This window comes from Gossypium hirsutum, chromosome A02 (genome assembly GCF_007990345.1).
Source record: "Gossypium hirsutum isolate 1008001.06 chromosome A02, Gossypium_hirsutum_v2.1, whole genome shotgun sequence".
Lineage (NCBI taxonomy): Eukaryota > Viridiplantae > Streptophyta > Magnoliopsida > Malvales > Malvaceae > Gossypium > Gossypium hirsutum.
Window position 1 is genome coordinate 6,803,907 of NC_053425.1, and position 22,564 is coordinate 6,826,470.

A 22,564-nucleotide genomic window follows, 5' to 3' on the forward strand; every position below is an offset into this window, starting at 1 on the left:
AAGAAAATATCATTAATAAATAAACGAGTCAATAAACGAGCTTGTTCGTAAACATAAACGAACCGAACACACCTCTGTTAGTGTTCGTTTGTTTATTAAACGAACAAAATTTTTTTGTTCATACTCGTTTATTTGGCTTAATAAATGAACAGTTCATCGAACGTTCTGTTCGTTGACACCCCTATATACAATATATAAACATAAAATGATTTTATATTAATAGTTGTGTCAAATTAAAATTTCATGTATAAAATTAAAGAAAAACAAAATTTATGTATACAATTACACATTAAATTATAATTCACGTATAATTTTAGGTTTTATTCCAAAAAAAAAAAAAACAAGTATGAAGCCTTGTAAAGTAGAAATCAGGTATAAGGGTTTTATATTCCTAAAAGAAAGTATGAAGCCTTGTAAAGTAGAAATCAAGAATAAGGGTTTTATTCCTAAAAGAAAGTATGAAGCCTTGTAAAGTAGAAATGAGGATAATGTCGTTCTCAAAATATTGCCATTGCCAAAGAGTCAAACCGCCACCCACAAGAGTCATTGTTAAAAACTTAAAATATTGCCAAAGTGCCATCGGCAAATAGTAAAACCAGCGTTGCCAAAGGGTCATTATCAAAATATTGCCAAAACCAGCATTGCTAGAGGGTCATTGACAAAACATTGCCAAAGTGCCATCAGCAAATAGTAAAACCAGCATTGCCAGAGGACATTGTCAAAATGTTGCCAAAGTGGCCAGAGGGTCATTGTCAAAATAACGATTAATTGTTAAAATATAGCCCAACCGGCAATTCCCAAAGTGCCCAAAGGAGATTTGCCCAAGCTTCTAAATATAAGAGTTGCCCAAGGTTGCCAAGCCACTTTGTGCTAGCTTAGCTTGAAATAAAATGAATTCAAACAATGGATCATCTTCATCATCAACTGTGAGTGTTGCTATCTCTGAAACATTCAAGTTCTATGGGGTGAAATGGGCAACTCCAGCTTTACTCCTGCTTCTCATGTTTGCTTTTACCGTAGATAAATGTATGAGAGGCCGTACAACTACAAATGATGTTGAAGTCACTGCCCAGGCTGATATTGAGCTTTCTCCACAATGATATTTAGATATATCCATCTCTCGGTAATTTTGATTCTTTGCTTTTTATTTTGGTTAATTTTGTTAGTGACTTAATTAGTACCACTCACCACTTATTATGGCATCCCTATTCTTGTGGAAAGCTGAAACCCTGAACCTAAGTCACCCAATTGTGTAAACAGGATCTCTTCTCTACGGGGAGATTAAGATATATTAAGTTGAAACAAGTTTTTCATCTTCTTTAAGGACAGGAAGTTCAAAAACTCACTAATCATTGTTTTAATTATTCAATGGCAGGTTATTGTATAATACACAACAAGCATGGTCCGTTTGTTGGTACACTGGAGTAGTTTGAATTATAGGAATAAAACTCTCTATATTACTGCTAGCTTTTGCTATTACTGTCCTTGTTGTAACGTTGTAATCCAGTAACTAGTAACTTGCTTGTTGCAGTATTTGAGGGTTTAAGTGTTGTTTAGGATATTTGTGATTGTGAATCATCCTATGATTCCATCTTTCATGCAAACTCTATATTCTACTATTTTTCATTTTTTTTTTAATTTCAATGTGATTTGTGTGTTTTTTTTATTTTCACTATCATCCTATGATTATGTTGAATTGTAAAAAAGCAATATTTATTCTTTAAATTTGAATTCTTTTTAATTTAGTTATTGAATTTTTTTTATCAATATTAGTTCTCGAACTTAATTTGAACTAATAGAATTAATGAAAAAAATGTTAAGAAGTATCTAAAATGATAATATTTTCTCAATGTTAAGGGTAAATTTAATTTATTTCAACATCTAATTTATATTTTATAAAATTTTAAAAGTATGACTAAAGACAAATTAAAAACTTTTCTACTTTTTCATTCATAAATATTGTAATAATTTCTTGTAGCCCCGGTCCGAGCCCAAACGCCACGCACCGCGAACCCCGAGCTGCCGGCGGGAAATTTCCATTTCCTTTTGTGGCGGGAAATTCCTCACTTAACAGTTGACACATTAACCACGGTCTATTGTTAGTTTTAATCCCTATACTATGTTAAAATTCAGAATTTAATTAATCTATTTTACTTTGGCATAATTTAGTCTCTGTTTTTTTTTATAAAATCATATGCATACCCAAATTGATAATAATTTTACGTGATACTGTTAAAGGATTATATGAATTTTATTATTATTATCATTATTTGATCATACAGTCAAAATCATATAAAATCATATTTAACCCAAATTAATCTACATGCCATGGGAATGCTTAAAGTTGTCTTGAAAAAAATCGAAATTATATCTTTAATGGAAATGACTAAGAATGTTATTAATTTGAACCTAATGATCATATTAAAAAAATAGAGATCAAATTATGTAAAAAATTAAATCTAAAATTTTAAAGGGACTATAACTAGAATTATACCCTCAAGTTTCCCAAATGGAACGGCTGCGCTTTAACCCTACTAATTTATATTTGTATCCTTTCCATGTACCCAAAGTCGGTCTCTCGATTTTATTTATTTATTCATCTCTTTTTTATTTTTCTTTTCGTTTATCATTGAAGAGGGAAAAACAACAACAACAACGTTCTAATAAACTTGAAGAAGAGATGGCAAAATCGTCGAAGCCGGCGTCGTCCGATGAAGAACTGTACAATGGTTCGAGTTCATCAGAAGAGGAGCGAATGAGCGCCCAGGTCAACGGCGAAGAAGACGATGAGGAGGAGATTGAAGCTGTTGCTCGCTCCGCCGACGCCTCCGACGAAGATGATGACGCCGTCCCTGAAGAAAACGCCGATGATGCTGATTATGTAATTTTACGATTGTGACACACTTAGCTTTCTCCTTTTACTTTGCTTTCGATTTTTTACTATTTTGGCTGTCGGACTTAGCTGTTTTCTTGCTATTTGTTTCTAGGGTTTGCTAATGACTGTAAAATTGTATTTCTAAGCTTTTAGTTTTCATGTTTTAGTATATATTTTGCTTCTAGGGTTTTAGTAAGTTGCTGGAAAGGTTAATCTGCACTTTATTGTTTATTTCTAGGATTTTAAGATTATTATTTTTGTTTAGGATGAGTCTAATGGGGCTGATCCAGAAACTAGTAAGCGAGAGAAGGAGAGACTGAAAGAAATGCAGAAACTAAAGAAGCAGAAGATTCAGGAAATACTGGATACTCAAAATGCTAACATTGACGCTGATATGGTCCGTATTCTGGGGAAAAGTTTGTATTCTGTTCATTTTAAGTTAATTTATGGTTTGCTAATGTTTAGTTGAATGACAGAATAATAAGGGAAGGGGTCGGTTGAAGTATCTTTTGCAGCAGACAGAGTTGTTTTCTCATTTTGCTAAAGGTGACCCAAATTCATCACAAAAGAAGGTGAAAGGAAGGTATGCATGTTTTCTTTTATGCTAAAGATGTTGAAATACGTGATTCTCATGTTTTTGTTGTTTCCATGATATTACTGGTTGGAAGTGATGGATTCTTTCTATTGGTTTTTAATGACTTGTTTGGAGTATTGGAACTGTTTTATGCTCTAATGGTTTTGATTTAGACTTCCTCTCGTAATGGCTTCTTCCACTTGTTAAATTAGGGGTCGACATGCATCAAAAATAACTGAAGAGGAAGAAGATGAAGAGTACCTCAAGGAGGAAGAAGACGGTTTGTCTGGGAACACGCGATTGGTGACTCAGCCTTCTTGTAAGTTCACTCTCTTATCCATCAGTTGGGGAACTCAGTTCAAATGGTTCAATTTCTGTTGTATATTTTCGGTTTACTTTTTTCTTTCTCCAGGTATTCAGGGAAAGATGAGGGACTACCAACTTGCTGGTTTAAACTGGCTTATACGACTGTATGAGAATGGTATAAATGGTATTCTTGCAGATGAAATGGTATGTGCTGTAGCCTTGGTTTTAAAGATTGTATATTGTTTATTTTCATGGTCAAGTCTTGTTTTTAAATCAGAATGAGCTGGGATATGATATTTGCTTATGTTTGCTTACTAAACTGTTGAATATAGGGACTTGGAAAAACTTTGCAAACTATTTCCTTATTGGGCTATCTGCATGAGTACCGTGGAATTACTGGCCCTCATATGGTTGTTGCCCCTAAATCAACTCTTGGTAACTGGATGAATGAAATACGTCGGTTTTGCCCTGTCTTGCGTGCTGTGAAGTTTCTTGGGAATCCTGAGGAAAGAGTAAGTTGCTTGATGCTTGCTTTACTGGTTACTCGATATTTTATCTTTTTCATTGTTCTTATGCCTTCTAATTTCTACAGAGATACATCCGTGAGGAGCTACTGGTTGCTGGGAAGTTTGATGTCTGTGTCACAAGTTTTGAAATGGCCATCAAGGAGAAGTGTGCTTTGCGTCGTTTTAGTTGGCGCTATATAATTATTGATGAAGCCCATCGAATCAAGAATGAGAATTCACTACTTTCAAAAACAATGAGACTCTACAATACTAATTACCGACTTCTTATTACTGGCACTCCACTCCAGGTATGCATTTTATTTGGTAGGGAACTGAATTTTACGTCTCTCTGTCCATTCATGACATGTGCCTGGTTGCACTAGAAATGCCTATGCTATTTTGTGGTCCTAGATTTGCATTTTATTTAAGTTGTTAAAACACTTATCTTGTCCTCTAGGTTTGATGAGTTTTAGTTGCCTACTGAAATGATTTTGATGATTTTTACCTGTTTATGCTTTTAACATTTTTCTACTTCATTTTTAGTTCTTATACCTGTGATCAATAGTGACAGCTTTTCTTGCCTTGTTGGTTACTCGTACTTGGATCATTTTAATGCTTTATTTCAGTATATGACATAATGTTGGTATCCTTTTTGTATTTTTTTTGGCTGCAGAATAATCTCCATGAGCTTTGGTCTCTTCTTAACTTTTTGCTGCCAGAGATTTTTAGTTCAGCTGAAACTTTTGATGAGTGGTTTCAAATTTCTGGTGAAAATGACCAGCAGGAAGTTGTTCAACAACTTCACAAGGCAAGTTAAAAATCTTATCTCTGTTCATCCCAAGCCTTTGGTTTTATAGAAATAATTAACATTCTTTGTCTCTGCATCTTTAGGTTCTTCGGCCGTTTCTCCTTCGTAGATTGAAATCAGATGTTGAGAAAGGTTTGCCTCCCAAAAAGGAAACTATCCTGAAAGTAGGAATGTCCCAGATGCAGAAACAGTACTATAGGGCTTTGCTGCAAAAAGATCTTGAAGTTGTAAATGCTGGTGGAGAGCATAAGCGTCTTCTGAACATTGCAATGCAGCTGCGCAAATGTTGTAATCACCCATACCTTTTCCAAGGTGCTGAACCTGGACCTCCATATACAACAGGAGACCATCTTGTTACCAGTGCTGGTAAGTTTACTTCCTGGAAGATATTGAATTCTTTGGTGCTGAATGAAAACTGACCTTAGTTATTTATTTCCAGGTAAAATGGTTCTCTTGGACAAATTACTTCCAAAGCTGAAGGAGCGTGATTCTAGAGTTCTGATATTTTCACAGGTACCTCTGCTGTGTCCATGAATGCGTTGGTTATTGGTCTATATATTTCCCTATGTTATTCTTCCATTTTAAATTTATTTACATAATTTACTTTTGAGTGTCATTTACTTTCTGGGTTTCTTCCTTAACGATTTTGCTGTGGAATTTTTTGTATTCAGATGACAAGGCTACTGGATATTCTTGAAGATTATTTGATGTTTCGTGGATACCAGTATTGTCGGATTGATGGTAATACAGGTGGTGAAGATCGTGATGCTTCCATTGAAGCCTTTAATAAGCCAGGAAGTGAGAAATTTGTTTTCTTGTTATCAACTAGAGCTGGAGGCCTTGGCATTAATCTTGCTACAGCAGATGTTGTGATCCTTTATGATAGTGACTGGTAAGCATATACCAATTTTATTATATATTCTGCTCTTTGTTGGATTTGTAATACTAGGGTAATTGCAGGAACCCGCAAGTTGATTTGCAAGCACAGGATCGGGCCCATAGAATTGGTCAAAAGAAGGAAGTTCAAGTGTTCCGCTTTTGCACGGAGGTTTGAAAATTGTCTTTCATACTTGTTGAGAAGTTAGCCTATAATAGGGTAACCTTATTTATTTTTTTAATCATGAAACAGTACACTATTGAGGAAAAGGTGATTGAGAGGGCCTATAAAAAGCTTGCTCTAGATGCTCTGGTTATTCAACAAGGACGATTAGCAGAGCAGAAGAGTAAGAAGCTTCTTTGCAGTGCAATTGTTTTGCTTGATGCAACAATTCTTTGAGTCTGTCTGGTAGCATTCAATTTCTTGTTTTGTGCAGCTGTTAACAAAGATGAGTTGCTTCAAATGGTGAGGTTTGGTGCTGAAATGGTCTTCAGCTCCAAGGATAGCACAATTACAGATGAAGACATTGATAGAATCATTGCCAAGGGAGAAGCAGCGACAGCGGAACTTGATGCCAAGATGAAGAAATTTACTGAGGATGCAATTAAATTCAAGATGGATGATAGTATGCCTCTCTTGCTCCTTTTTTACTTGTGAATTCATTTTTCAGGCAATTAACATTGTTCTTCTTTTGTAGCTGCTGAATTGTATGAATTTGATGATGACAAGGTAAAAACATTACTCTTTTTTGTGCCTTCTGTTTGCATTTTGCTATGTTTGGTGCTTTAGGAGTTCCCTTTGTTAATGGCTGATTTTTGTTTTTCTTCTTTTTAAAGGACGAGAACAAGTTTGACATCAAGAAAATTGTAAGTGAAAACTGGATTGAGCCCCCAAAAAGAGAGCGGAAGCGGAAGTAAGTTGGTTATTTCAGCAATCTAATTAAATTTTGCATTATCTGTTTCTTGCTCTATTTGATTTGTGTTTCTTCTTTGCCCTGATCAGTTATTCAGAATCTGAGTACTTTAAGCAAACCTTGCGCCAAGGTGGTCCAGCAAAACCGAAGGAGCCTCGGATTCCTCGCATGCCTCAATTGTAAGCCTTTTCTCAAACTACGGTCTTTTAAATAGTTTGCATTGTTAGATAGCTTTGCTAATAAAAATGTCATTTCTCAGGCTTGATTTCCAATTCTTCAACACTCAGAGGCTGAGTGAGTTGTATGAGAAAGAAGTACGCTATCTCATGGTATGCATGATCTGTATAAATACCTTTTTCCCCCTTTTTGTACATTGACTTGATGTTTGTTGTGAGTTATCTTATGACTGGATTTTTTTTTCAATTAAAATCAGCAAACACATCAGAAGAATCAGGTAAAGGACACTATTGATGTGGATGAACCTGAAGGTATTTTACTTTTGCCATATAATCTGTCTCTTTGTGATACACAATCTTCTTTAGGCCTGTTTTACTAAGTCTCGTGTATTTAGAAAGGGGAGACCCGTTAACTGCTGAAGAGTTGGAAGAAAAGGAGCGACTATTAGAAGAGGTGAGTGCAACGTGTTACATGTTATATTTTATTTGTTTGTTGCTTTATTCAAACTTAAATTTTGGGTGCATTAGGGATTTTCTTCATGGAGTAGAAGAGATTTCAATACTTTCATTAGAGCTTGTGAGAAATATGGACGGAATGATATAAAGAGTATTGCTTCAGAAATGGAAGGGAAGACAGAGGAGGAAGTTGAAAGATATGCTAAAGTATTTAAAGAAAGATACAAGGAGTTAAATGGTAAGTGATATCAAGTAGTAAAATTTGACAATTCAAGTATGTTCTCCCAGGAACTTGATTAAATATGACTTGAAGTATAATACATACATGAGAAAACATGTGCCATAGATCTTAGAATAATGTTGGATTAGTTCAGCTAGTTCTAATATCTTGTTCTGTACAAAGTTTTTTGATGTACATTAATTGCTTAATTTTTGTTATACAGATTATGACAGAATAATTAAGAACATTGAACGAGGAGAGGCAAGAATTTCTAGAAGAGATGAGATCATGAAGGCAATTGGCAAGAAATTGGACCGATACAAGAATCCATGGCTGGAATTGAAGATCCAGTATGGTCAGAACAAAGGGAAGTTATACAATGAAGAATGTGATCGATTCATGGTGTGTATTTTAATCGTTTTTTCCATTTTACCATGCATCATATGTGATAGATGGAACCACCTTAAATCTTGTTCTTTTTTTCTGATTGTTATGCCTAAACAGATATGCATGGTTCACAAGCTTGGTTATGGAAATTGGGAGGAGTTGAAGGCAGCATTCCGAGCGTCACCCTTGTTTCGATTTGATTGGTTTGTGAAGTCACGGACAACTCAAGAGCTGGCAAGGAGATGTGATACCCTTATTCGATTGGTTGAGAAGGAAAATCAAGAAAATGACGAGAGGGAGCGACAAGCTCGCAAGGAGAAGAAACTTGCCAAGGTTCTGAATATATTTTCCATTTCTTTTATCTAAATGCTAATTGCCTTTACATGCTTGACTCCCAACGCTTTATTCCCTGCATTATTTCATTGACACTTAAATATATTGTATGGTTCCTATGTATGTTCCAGTTGGGTCTTAACATGATTCTCGTCTTTTTACATTTCAGAACATGACACCATCAAAGCGCAGTGGGAAGCAGCCGACTGAGAGTCCTAATCAACTAAAGAAACGGAAGCAGCTATCCATGGATGATAATGCGAACTCGGTTTGTCTCGATTTGGGATATGAGAATTCCGTGATGTGTTTTGTTTCTTTCATTTTTACCTTTGTAACAAAAGTGATAATTGGTCTTATTTTGCAGGGGAAAAGGAGGAAGTGATATTCGGTCGAACACCTCGGACAGTTTTGGTTTATGCTTTAAAAGCAGAAAAATATAACAATTTAGGGTGTCGTTTGCATGCATGCTAGACGCTGGGTTTTGGCTTTGGATGTGAGAACTGATAAATAGAAGCAATTAATGTTAGAACTTAGAAGTAGGATAGAGCATCATTAGGTTGTATAAATGACGAGTATAGAATGATAGGTTATGTATACTAGGTTTTCGTAAGAACAATTTGGAACCATCTGTATTTAACGTACTTGTATTGGGTCGCCAGGCCGCCACTAGGATTTTACAACTGTTATTAAAATTTCCATTATATATTATTAATGATGGAAAATGTTCTTTTAATAATATAGTTTATGTTTTTGTAAAATGTTGGCAAATTTTAACACTAAATTTAATGTCTCAACTTGTTATGGCTCATGGTTGACCCAATACATTACGCGTATATTTGTTTTCTATTTCGTGTATAGTTTACGTATCGCATTTTGCTTTTCTTTTTATTGACAATTAACGGTTAAAATATGATGCTAATCCATATACTTGGACAAAAATTTAAATTTAGTCCTTGTATTTAAAATCTTAAAGTTTAAGTACTTTTACTTTTTACTTAAAAAGTCCAATCTAATTATTAATATTGTTAGTGTTTTTTTATTAAAATTTATTAATTTGGCATGTTGCTTAGGTTGTTAGCATATGATGTGACGTACGATTAATAGAAAGTAATCATGTAAACAAATTTTGATGAAAATTATCTACAACATTGTAATTTTTGTTTAGGGAGTTTTGTTAATTACTGAGTTTTTGCAAAATTATCAAATTTTTTTATAAAATCTTTGATTCTCTTACAAAAATTATTGAATTTCTTACAAAATTGCTAAATGTTTTACTAATTTGTTATAATTTTATAAAATATTAAATCTCTTACGACAGTGTAATGTTTACCTAACTTTTTACGTCGGTCATAAATTACTAATCTTTTTACTGTAATCCTTACAAATTACTAATGAATTTTTCAGAAGTTTTCTAAATTTTGAAAAAATTACTATTTTTTAGAAGGTTATTGGATCTCTTACAATAATTTATGTAATTTCTTATAATATTGTAAATTGTTTTAACTTTTTTTTTTTACAAAATTATTGAATTTTTTCAACATTGTAATGTTTTCAATATATTAAATTATTAAAATTCCTTACAATGTAACTTATTAAAACTCTTACAAAATCGTTGTCTTGCAAAATTACTAAATTTCTAACTACATTTTAATGCTTAGCTAATTTCTTACAATTTTATAAATTACTGAATACATATGAAATTACTAAATTACATTTGGAATGATTTAAGTAAATTACCTAATTTCTTACAACTTTCTAAATTTTATTATTAAATTATTAAATTTCTTATATAAAATAACAGAATTTCATACTATGTAAATTACTAAATCTCCTACAATTTTTTTTAAAGCCCTAATACTCATTTGTTACAATATTGTAATGTTTTCAGTAAATTACTAATTCCTTACAACATAAGTTACTAAAATTCTTACAAAATGAACCTCTTGTAAAATTATTACATTTCTTACAATTTCTTTTATTATTTACCTCCTTTCTTACCAATTTTGGAAGTATTGTATATCTTATAAATTACTGACTTGCATACAAAATTATTGGATTTCTTCATAATTTATTAAAGCTCTTAAAAGTTACTAAATTTCTTAGAGCATTGTAAAGTTAATCTTATTTCTTCATGCACCTATGTTTTTAAAGCTATGAGAATCTATATAATTTGATCAAAATGTGATGTACCCAAAGCATCACCCATATTTGATTAAAACTGACGCAATCGTGTCAAGGTTTAGCTATATAACCTTTTTTAACAAATAATAGGTTAAACTCTCATCAGTTTATTACTAAATTTCTTTATCACTTTGTATTGTTTACTTAATTTCTTATAAACTTATAAATTACTGAATATTTATGGAATTGTTGTGTTTTTTTCAATGAACGTGTTAAATTTCTTACGAATTTACTAAAACTCTTAATATTTACTGTTTTTTTTTAATAACATTGTAAAGTTTTCACGTAAATTACTATATCTTTTACAAGATTATATGTAATCGGGTAATACAAGTTTTTTTATTAATAAAATTACTGAATCTATTATAATATTACTAAATTCATCATACATCCATCAATTGTATGAGTGTTTAACATTAAACTAATGCCGATTGAGTCTTAACTCGATTAATAACGATATTGTTGTCAGTGCAAAAGGACGTGAGTTTGAGTGTGCTGAAGTGTATTATCCTTTTATTTATGAGGTGAGGAAATATTATGGGTAGTTCTAGGCATTGTATAAAAAAATTATATGATAAGAACCTATGAGATTAATGTTAAGAAAAAAAAACACCAAATTAATCATTTTAGTGAAGTCCCATTTATAAAAGGCTAACTCTATAATCATGATTAATACACAAGTACTCTTGATAGAATATTCGTCTCTCTCGACTCTTTGCATCCAAATTAATTATAACTAGAAATCTTATCACATGCATATACATGTAGAAACAACAAATTTAGAACACAAATGTATGTTTAAAAATAACATATAATAAATAATGAAGCTTGTGCTTTGAAACTAATTAATAACAACTTATGAAATATGTACGTTATTAAAATAAAAAAATTAGATTAAATTGTTAATTATGATGTTGTTATTAATCTTGAGTCAGTGTCGAGTTGACTTTATAACATACACTCAATTAAATGCATTATTAATATTTACAACTAATGGATGGATGTAATAAAGTATGCATGATAAAATAAAAATATATAAAAATATCAAAATAATGCTTTAATTGAGTGATAAATTGATGGTTTTATTAGTATAATTGGCATGTGTTTGAATATCATCATATATATATTTTTATTATTTTTTAAATGAAAAAGATTAAAGTGCCCTAAAAATATATATTATTTAATTTACGAGAGGATATTTTCATAATTTTACAACTGAATTTTAGGGTTTAAGTTACATCTTATAGGAAGGTTCCAAATTCTCATTTAGAATGCATTTACTAATTACTAGCCTCCAGTTTACCAACAAATAGATCACTAACATGTCATCATTCAAACTCAAAGATAGATAAATTGATAAAGGTTAAATTCTGTTATTAATCCTTCTACATTAATCCCTATATTAATTTAGTCATTTTTAATTTTTTTACTTTTCAAATTTTAAAATTTCAATACTCAATAAACAATAATTGTTAAATGCATTAAGTTAAGTTTTGTTATTTCCAAAATTTGATGCAATAAACATATTATAATATAAATAATGCAATGTCAGCTTGTTAGTTCTACATATTATTCACTAACAATTCTATTAATGGATTAACTTTAGGACTGAAATTTCAAGATTGAAAAATATATGGACTTAAAGTGATCTAGCTAGAGAATATAGAATAAATATATAACTGTAGGGGTGTTTAATTAGTTAACCGAATTGAACTAGTATTAACCAAACTTTTTAATCTTTTAACTGTTAACCGAACCAAAATATTTCGGTTAATTCGGTCGGTTAATCGAATTAACTAAAATTTATATGTTTTTTTTAAATAAGTGTAAAACATATCAAAATAAATAAATTTAAAATGTTCATTTGACCGAATAAACCGAACTAGTAATAGCCTAATACATATAATTTATAATATTATTTATTAAGTTTGATTAATTCGATTAATTACCCGATTTCGAACCAAATTAACCATTAACCAAAATTCTAAAAAACCTTTAACTGACTTTCAACTGATTAACCGAATTAGAATGGTTCAGTTGATTAATTTAATTTTAACCAAAATTTGAACACCCCTATATAATCATACACAAAAATTGAATTTAAACAAACATATTTAATTATTACTTTTCAGATCTAAACTAAAATTTCAAATTTTAAAAGGTATAACTAAAATTTACCACTTCAAAAAATACAAAAGTAAAATTAATTGAATTAAACTAACTTAACACCATCTAAATCAATCAAACACCCCCAAAACAATCATATATATGTATGTCAGATCAAAATAGCAAGAGATGCAAAAAGAGCCAAGATAAACACAGAATTCAACATACCCCAAAAGCTGATAAAAAGCCCAACAATTTAAAACAACAGAAGATCAAAAAGAGAGAGTAGAAATTGGGTAAGAAAACGAAATATTTTTACCTTCCTTGTTTGATGATCCAAAAAAGGGAAAACACCCTCCCATAATCAACTACCAAACTAATCAAACAAAACCCAGACTTTCACAAAATTCTTAGAAAATTACTTCAAACCATCTTCACTTTCACACTTCAACACACACAAAAGAAAAACCATCTCTGAATTTCCTCTTAGAACCCAATATTTACCAAATCTTTTTAATTCTCTCTCTATGATCTGAAGTGCCCATTTAAGACAAGGATTGAAACCCAAAGTGGCCGATCAAGAATAAAAGAAACTTATGTAGGAAGAATAGAATCTAAAGAAAGAAGGGAAAGAAAAAGGTTTAATTTAAAGGAAGTACAAAGCAGAGGCTGAATCAGTAGTTTACGTGTAATTATCCCCCACTCAGGTGATTAGTGATAAATAATCCACTGATTACACGTGTAGGTAATGATTTATGCTTTAAGACATCAACTCCAAGTTCATATTTAGGTTTTCACTTTTCATTGTCGCGTTAGATCATTTGACAACTTATAATCTTTGTCCTTTTTTAAAATTAGGGGTTAGGTTTATGAAAGATTTATTATTTTTATTAATAGAATTATTGGAATTAGTGTTTTGGTGCTTAATTAAAATTTTAAAATTTTAGGAGTTTAATGAATTTTTTTAAATTTGAGATCATAATAAAATTTAATTAAAATTTCCAAAAAAAATATAATTGAAGTCTATCTAATTTAAATATATATATAATTGAAGTTGTTAAATTTTAATAATCCAAATAAAAAATATGTAGAGTAAACTATAAAAGTAGTCATTTTTGTTTGCCTCAGATTATATTTTAATTACTTATGTTTGAAATGTTACGTTTTAGTTATTTATATTATCATTTTGTTACAAAGTAGTCACTTTACCGTTAAGCTCCATTACCTCTCTAACGTGGTCCTACGTGGCAATCCAAATGGGTTTTAAATGTCAACTTGAAAGTCCTATGTGGCAATCCAAATTAAATTTATTTAATTAAAAACTTATTTTCATCCCAGCAATTAGACATCCAAATTGATATTTAAAACTGATTTGAACTGCTGTAGGGAGGTAACGGAGTTTAACAGTAGAGTGACCACTTTGTAACAAAACAATAACGTAAGTGATTAAAATGTAACATTTCAAATATAAGTGATTGAAATGTAATCTGATGTAAACAAAAGTGACTATTTTTGTAATTTACCCAAAAATGTAATTGTAGAATCTTATATTGCCATAGAGAATGTAAAACTGCGTTTAAGAATTATATTACTATGTGCTGTTGCCATGCATGAATTTAGTTCGGATCATTTCAATTCTTAATCTATTTATATTTTATATTAATTTGATTCTATTTTATAATTATTCGAATATATACATATACTTATAATTGTAATATAATAACACTATATTTGTATTTATAAACTTAAAAAAATTATATGCACCAAATACCTAAAAAAAACATTATATGCAAAAAATGTGAAGGAGCAATAATACATGTATCCTTTTTTAATGTATTAAATAAGCCCAAAGTTTAGAATTATCCTAATTTGGATAATAAATTACCCACAATTTAAATTATCATATAAATATTATATGTGGTAATTATATACGGCAGCATTCTAAACTCCTTCGGTAACTGCCTAAATTAAGGTAGATTATTCAAATTGCAATTCATTAATAAAAAATATTAATTTACAATAATAATTAAAAACTCTTTTCTGGTAGCTTATAATTAAAAAATAATAAATAGTAAAATAAGTTTTAGAATATAATCCAAACTTAAGGTTAAAGATATCAAAATTTGCAACCGATAAATAGATATATTAATGACGTTAGAATCATGTAAATGTAAAGCTTGAAAGTGATGCATTTCAATTTGGGGTGATGAAATTATAAGATAAAATGGAATCAATTCCATTCTTAGACAAACTGAATATTTCGCAAAAAAAAAAAAAATGGAGAATACAAACCATCTTTTTAAAAGCTATGGTATCACCTGGTTTTCTCCACCCCACTCCTTCCATTGCAATAAATATATTAAAGAACTACCTTTTAAATATAAATGAAAAATATAAATATTAAACTACATATGATGATTTGATGGTCAAGGGTGTTCACTGTCTCAAGTATAGTCTGAGTTTGAATCGTGCTAGTCGCATTTGTTATTCGGGCTTTATCTTGTTATTTTAATTCACCAAAAAAAAACATAGACATTAATCTAAAATGCTGAGAAAAATACCCACTTGAAGAATTATTTGATCAACCAAAGAGAGAAAAGTGTTTGACTTTGAGGATTAGGCTCAAAATTTCCAAAATTCAAAGCATAAGTTCATATAAAAGATACATTAGCTGTCTCTATAAATTACTTTCAGTACAAGGTCAAAGCCAAATGGCCCCTGCATTTTTGAGCAAGTTCTTCAACGAACCATTGAGCTGAAGGGTCAAGATTGTGTTCGCCGAGCCAACAAATTTGCCACCTATAAATACCGCCGGGACCGGCGGGTTGCACCCGAGTCTCGTCAAAGCCCACTCCATTTCCTTGCCTCTTGCATCTTCGTCCAGCTCGTAGATTGCTGGGCTCACCCCTTGCTCGTAAAACAGTCTCTTGATTGCATGGCACATGCAACACGAGCTCTTGCTGAAGATCACCACTGCCTTCTGAGATGCCAGTTTCGCAACTCGATCCATATAGTGAAAATTCTGAAGAGAAATTTGAAGGTTGAAGCAAATGGTGGTTGATTGATTTGTGTGATGGATTTGACGCTGTCATGAACATAAACATATATATACATGGGTGGGGATATACGCCATTGTTTGAAGGTGGTGAGCTTGAGAATTACGTAATTAAGATGAAGGAAAAGGAGGCAAAAGGAAATGAAAAAGGTGAAGGTTCCATTGAGATATTTGGATTAATTGATGCCATGGCACCATTGATTTGATAGAGATTTGTGTGGTTTTCTCGTAGAATCTTGCAAAACTCAAATTACAAGGATAAGCCCAATGCATTGCCGAAAGAGGGGGTACTGTTCATGGCATTTTTTTTCGTTAGAATAAAGAAAAGAATTAATTCGAAATGTAATTTGATTTGTTTATTCAGTTATTTTAGTTAGCTTATAGTTTGTTATTAGTCTTTTTATATTATACCTAAATGATAATTTAATTTAATTCCTGTAATTTTTAAAATTTAAAATTTTAGTGATAACTGAATAATAGCTTTTAAATTTGTTCGAATTTTAAAAATCGTGTCGCAACAAAATTTACATACGAAATGTCAAATCAATTTATTGTTTTTATATAATAATAACAAAAAAAATCACATAAAAAATCTGTTGGATTCTATCTCAAACAATTCTATTCTTCTCCTCTCATTAATGATAAAATTTGACGCCAAAACGAGATTAAAGGAAAGACAAATAAATGTGGTTTAGCTTGACTGTATTCGGCTCATCAACCCTCCAACTTGTTATTGCTCGACACTTTCCCCCTCCCTTTTGATTAAATGGGAAATTGTTTTAACCCCTTCAAACTTAAAAGCATAAATTAAATAAATGATAACTAAATCATTTTAATCACTGACTCACTTAACTATTAAAAATTACATTATGATCATTCATGTTATTGGTTTGTAATATTTTTGTCACTCGTCCATTAACTTTTGTTATCTCTTAATAAAATGATTGTGTGACATGTTAATTTAAGGGTTAATAACTAATTTGGCCTATGAAATATATCTAAAGCATCACTTTGATATTTTAGAAAAAAAAAATCAACAATAATTCTAAAAAATAAAGAAATACCATAAAATTCTTAAAAAAATGAAAATTCATAATTTATTTTCTAATATTATTAAAATATTTTTAAAAAATTATAGTCATGCAAAAATTAAAAAAAACTTTAAAATTCCAAAAAAATTCTAATAAAATTTTATCAATCATGTGGAAGTTAAGATTAATTTTGATCAAAATTTTATGGAATTTTTTAATTTTTTTACAAAATTATAAATTATAAAAATATATTTATAATTCTAGAAAATAAAATATGAATTTTCATAATTTTTTTATAAATTTATGATAATTAAAAAAAACTAGAATTAATGTTAAAATTCAAAGGTACCAAATTGAAAATATAGTCCAAGGGCCAATTTAGTTATTAACCATTGAGTCAACGCGCCATGTCTATCATTTCTTTAAGAGAGTAAGAGAAGTTAATGAGGAGTGACAAAATTGTAAATACCTGATAACTTTAGTGACCATAATGTAACTTTTGTAACTAAGTGATCAAAATGTAATTTTAACCTTAGTTTAGCAATCATTTGTGCAATTTAACCAAATTCAAAATATTCAATTTTTTTTCGAATTTAAACATTCCATTTAAATCATTTTAACCTTTGGTTAAATAGAAAATATTCATTTTTAGGCCCTCGAGAAAACTTATAATTCAATTCAAGATCTTATAACAAAAATTTAATTTTGACCTTTAAAATTTTATAATTATATCTTTTCCCTAAACAAAATTCATGATTTTGCCAGTTGCATCAAATAGATTTGAATTTGAATATAATTTTTGAAACTTCTATTTTTAAATAATGACAATCCTTTCCAGAAAAAGGAAAGAAAATGCCCCCATAAACAGTTGAATTAAGACGTGTCGGAGAATGTCAAACTTTGGATAAGATAAACTTGAGAAATAAATAAGATGCTGATGATATGTAAATGCATGCATCAGAAAATTATGTAATAAATAATAATACTAATAATTCTTAAGTATTTAGATTAAATTTAAATTTTGGAATTGTTATTTTATTTGAATTTTATTTTTGATTTTAATAGGACTAATGACAAATCAATAAAATAGATGAGGATGCGTGAAATTTAAATTTTTTATTTATTTTTGTATCTGAACTTGAAAATTAAATTTATTTTGATATATAAATTTAAAAAAATACAAAAGTTTATGCAATTTTGTCACATTATCACTTGAGAATTAAAAAAATCTAATTTTAATTTTCAAGTGATGATGTGGTACAAATTTAGAGTGTCATTGTGTTTCAATAAATGAATCAGTAGTTGAACCAATCAGACCACTAGTTCTCCATTTAATCGATTTGATCGGTTCAACTATTAAGCTAATAATAATTAAATAATTAAAATTCATAAAAAAATAAAAAATTATTAAATCGACTCAATCTATTCAACTACTAGTTTTTTTCCAATTTTTAATTTTACCAGTTTCGAGCAATTTCTAATTCAATTAGTTCAACCCTTTTTGTTTGGACCAATATACCAATCAATCTCGGTCCAATCGGTCCGACTGACCAATCCAATAATGTTCCAAGAACATTAGTTACATCATTAAATCTTAACGAAATTCAAATTCAAATATTAAAATAGATCTAATTACTAAGTTCAAATATCAAAATGAACCTAAAATCAATACAAATACCAAAATAAACTTGCGTTCTAGAATTATAAAAATATATATATGAGGAGTTGACTTCCATTTAATATCTTAATTTGTTGCTAATATGTTGTTAGTTTATCCAATGCAAGAGCTTAGTTACTAAAGTTTTCTCATGTAATTAAATCATATTTTTATCACCTAGATACTTGAGGAAAACATTAAGATTATATGTTACATTATCCAAAATATTTCTTTTACAGGTATTGATACGATACTACAGTGTTGGAATACTACATCACCTAGACATGTTACAAACTACAGTCCAACATTACCACTTAAATATCTGCCTTAGCTTCAAGGAACCCCCATTTGGATTAGATCACCAAGATATAACAGTGTTCGAATTAGATTCAATCTATCTGCCCACCGTTCTTGAACCTTATTGTCAGAACAATGTAGGTGTTATAATGCTCTCAACAATTTTGAGTACAGTACTGAGATTTGGTCTGTGACTATTTATGGATAAAGGCTAGGTTGAGAATTTGGAGGACTGCTTAACTAACGTGATTCTCCTGCTATCATCATTATCGTGAAGAATTGGGGGTTCTTGGTGAGATTGATCTGTTGATTAGTGACTATCAAAAAGAATATAATCCTCCATGAAGAAAATGGCATGAGAGCATCAAATCTATTCTATAGGAGTTGTTTTACTTACTTCATTTATGATTATTTCACCAATATTGAAATCTTAAGCAAGAAGGTCTTTGAGAGAAAGTTCTTTCAAGAGTCCACTTAAAAGTGTATGACATCAAGGTTGCAGTAATATTAAGATTGATTGGGTTGTAATTGGCAGTTGTACTATTGACTTGCTAGTAGATTATTTTTCTAAATGAGACCCCTTAAATGTAAGTGTGTTCGTTGAAATTTGTAAATAATTTTTGGTGTTGTATTGTTTCTCAGTGTTCCACGAAATATTCCAACACTCTCAGCAACGCCTTGTATAACACCTCACATAAACCAAACTTTTCACATACTGTTTTAACAAAGGCTTCCAATGCCATTTTAACGGAAGCTGCATTGACCTCCTTCACTTCTACAACACTAGAAAACAAGGCATCAATTTTACTATCCGCAACCCTCAACACTCCAGCGCACCCTGCAAGACCAGGGTTACCTTTAGCTGCTTCATCGACATTGAATTGAACGCATCTTGTAGGTGGAGGTAACCAGTATGTGTCAGCTTTAATTTTCAATTGTTTTGATACAACAAACTTAATTATAAATTTTCTTAATCAAATTTAAATAAATCATTTCAATCTTATCTAAATATATTTTCAAGTGTTACAAACTCAAAAATAAAATTTCTGAATGACTTAAAACTTTCTATAAAAGCTTTTAAGAACTCTAAGTCCTTTAAAATGTTTCTAAGCCACATTTTTTAAGGTTCCCTGTCATGTTTCAAGACACAAGCATGTTTGTCTCAAGATAGACAGATATTGAAACTAAAAATGCTTCAAAGAAACCTTGTCTCGAGACAAAAGGCATATTATCTCGAGAACACCAACATCAACGCAAAGGTATGCGTTAGGGGAGCCTTGTCTCGAGACAACTGAATAATTTTCTCAAGACATATGATCAATTGTCTCAAGATATGCCCATTGTGTCTCAAGACCTCAAGCTCCAATGGTCATATTTGTTCTTCCTATCTCGATACAAGGGTTATATGTCTTGAGACATTATTTTAGGCTACATTAAATGCGCGAAATAAATGCTCCTAACGGCTAGAAACTCCCCCCAACGGCTTCAAATGTCCAAAAATTAGTTAGAGGGTATATATATTCATGTAACACCCCTATTCGGTCATTTGTTCGCCGAATAGTGATGGTACCAGAAAACATATATCATTTCAGAATAACAAAAACGAAGGTTTCGGAAGTTAAGTAAATAGGTAAAATTTAGCAAAACAATCTTAAAAATGTCGTTTGGCAGATTATAATCTTTAGAGTAAAAATCAAGGGAAAATAAATGTATACCAAGACAGATGTGACTTAAAAGGAAATTTTTTGGTGAAGTGTAGTCATTCAATTAAAATAAGATATTCATTTTAAAAAACATCCTAAAATAATTTATATTTTGCTTTAACAAAAGAGACTAAGACTACAAGCCACCTCGTATGACATACATGTTACAACGAATCAATGAATGGCTCGCAATGAGGCCACAATGTCTGGCTGAGTCTCTTGCAAGAGTCCGCAGTCTTTACCAAACCTAAAATGGTAAGAGAAAACTAGGTAAGTTCAAATGAACTTATGAGCCCCAAAGCAACTCATTGACCTTTCGATCAAGGTTTCAAGAAATGTAATCAAGTTAAATAAATAAGACAATGAACATAATCAAATAGTTCACACGCAGATGCAACATTATAAATGTGTACAACCCGAGGGTTGAATCATAACGTAAAATAAGTATTGTTCCTTGGCGGACACTGTCCGCTTCTAAGTACGAGTTAATATAACTTCAATTCACATGCGAATATCATCTATTTCTTATTACAAATCACAAGCAAATTTCAAAGTTCAACCAGTGTTAGTTCACATGCGGATACTTATCAAAATTAACACATATCACACTAATGCCCATCAGTTTAAGCACTATTCATGTGCAGACATTTTTACATAAAACATGCATGCTTTGCATGGACAGTCATGGACCCTTTCCTTGCGCTGATCCATTTAATGCTCTGAAAAGCTACGGTTTCATATACACGGTATTGCTGTGTGAACCAGTATTCATATATCTAACCAAACCTCCGCAAATCGTCCTTGTTAATTCGAACACTTACATGTTCCCCCACAAGGTCGGGGAATTCACCATTCACTGTTTGCATTTACATGCCCTACTAGAGACAAATTACATATTATTTCAAATTCTCCATACATTTATCCCATCTCATCCCCATCCCAACAGTTTCCTCCACAACCCTTCTTTCACCATTCCGGATACAGAGCTTGTGCGCCAAGGAAGAGTATCCATTTACAATCATTCATGCACATACTATTATTATCTTTTTAGTTTGTTAACACACTTGTGTGCAATAGATTAAGAATAAACTAACATACTTGACAGAAAACATTTTTATTTGCTTTAGTTGAAATTTACCAGAAGCACAAGTGAAAGGAACTTACCAAAGATTATCACAAAATTTTTGTCTATTCTATGGGTTTTTTTCCTTTTTAACCAGGGCCTTCTCTCATTTCTTTAACTAAATAAAATCAAACACTATTAATTACTAGAACAACTAAAACTTTAATGTAAAAAATGAGAGTCGGAAACATGCAACCAAAAACTAAAAGGAGTTTCCTTCCTCCCAACCTTCAATGAAAACCTATATAAACAATTCTCATTATCCTTTCATTCCTTGGATTAAACAAAATAAGGAATCAAGAATTTAACAACAACTGACTCAAAAAGGTTAATTGCTAATCAAGCTGGCAAATTGGTTCCTTCTACAAGTAACGAAGAACACTCTAGGTTTCTTTTGAATTAACAAGGATGAACGGAGAAAAGGAAAATAAAGTCTTTTTCTCTGTTAACTTCTACCCTATTTATAGAAGAATTAGATTGTAATCTCACTCAAAGCAGGATGCCTAGTGAAATTACATGCACATACTATTCCACTAATCACACATGATTCCACTAATTAGACACAATTCCACTAATCGAACACAATCATAAAGGTTTTATAGGTGTCATGCAAAATGACACATTTCCTATATAGGACTTGACACGCTACTTGTACATGTCCCACCTATTGCGGATTTTAAAACAAACAAAGATGTTCCTCACAATTAAACTCACTGCTGGCAGGTTCACTAGTGAAAGAGATTGCCAAAAGCAAGATATGAATCCACAAGAAGGCGAAACCTAGCAGAATAATCTGCAAGAGATTGCACCAAAAGAAACAAGTCAATTATCGTGAATTTGACTAACTCACATCCGAGTCAACACTCATCTTACTTGATGACAGAAGAAAAGAACATCCAAGCATAAATTTCAAGAGAAAAGTATCAAATTCTTTATTCTTTCATTTTCTCTTGTATATATCTCTTAAGTGCTTCTAGTTA

At 30.9% G+C, this 22,564-nt stretch overlaps 2 protein-coding genes across 2 annotated transcripts; one reads left to right on the forward strand and one right to left on the reverse strand.

Annotated features, from left to right (window-relative positions):
* Positions 1–2,567: 2,567 nt before the first annotated feature.
* LOC107939655 (ISWI chromatin-remodeling complex ATPase CHR11) lies at positions 2,568–9,311 on the forward strand. Its single transcript, XM_016873015.2, has 25 exons — positions 2,568–2,881; positions 3,141–3,272; positions 3,352–3,458; positions 3,662–3,768; positions 3,862–3,959; positions 4,088–4,267; positions 4,348–4,569; positions 4,935–5,069; positions 5,153–5,435; positions 5,509–5,582; positions 5,741–5,961; positions 6,030–6,117; positions 6,199–6,292; positions 6,383–6,571; positions 6,644–6,675; positions 6,783–6,859; positions 6,949–7,038; positions 7,119–7,188; positions 7,293–7,347; positions 7,431–7,489; positions 7,564–7,729; positions 7,935–8,113; positions 8,216–8,431; positions 8,601–8,699; positions 8,796–9,311. The coding sequence occupies exons 1-25, from the start codon at positions 2,681–2,683 to the stop codon at positions 8,811–8,813; spliced, it is 3,192 nt and encodes a 1,063-aa protein (XP_016728504.1). The 5' UTR covers positions 2,568–2,680; the 3' UTR covers positions 8,814–9,311.
* Positions 9,312–15,346: 6,035 nt separating this feature from the next.
* Positions 15,347–15,833, reverse strand: LOC121215352 (monothiol glutaredoxin-S10). Its single transcript, XM_041089738.1, has one exon. It carries the CDS (start codon positions 15,726–15,728, stop codon positions 15,420–15,422), a length of 309 nt encoding a protein of 102 aa, XP_040945672.1. The 5' UTR covers positions 15,729–15,833; the 3' UTR covers positions 15,347–15,419.
* Positions 15,834–22,564: the final 6,731 nt, after the last annotated feature.

Coding starts and splice junctions, on each gene's coding strand:
- LOC107939655 (XM_016873015.2), top strand. CDS start 2,681: ATGGCAAAATCGTCGAAGCCGGCGTCGTCCGATGAAGAACTGTACAAT. Junction 3,960..4,087: donor GTATTCTTGCAGATGAAATG/GTATGTGCTGTA, acceptor TGTTGAATATAG/GGACTTGGAAAAACTTTGCA. Junction 6,293..6,382: donor ACGATTAGCAGAGCAGAAGA/GTAAGAAGCTTC, acceptor TGTTTTGTGCAG/CTGTTAACAAAGATGAGTTG.
- LOC121215352 (XM_041089738.1), bottom strand. CDS start 15,728: ATGGATCGAGTTGCGAAACTGGCATCTCAGAAGGCAGTGGTGATCTTC.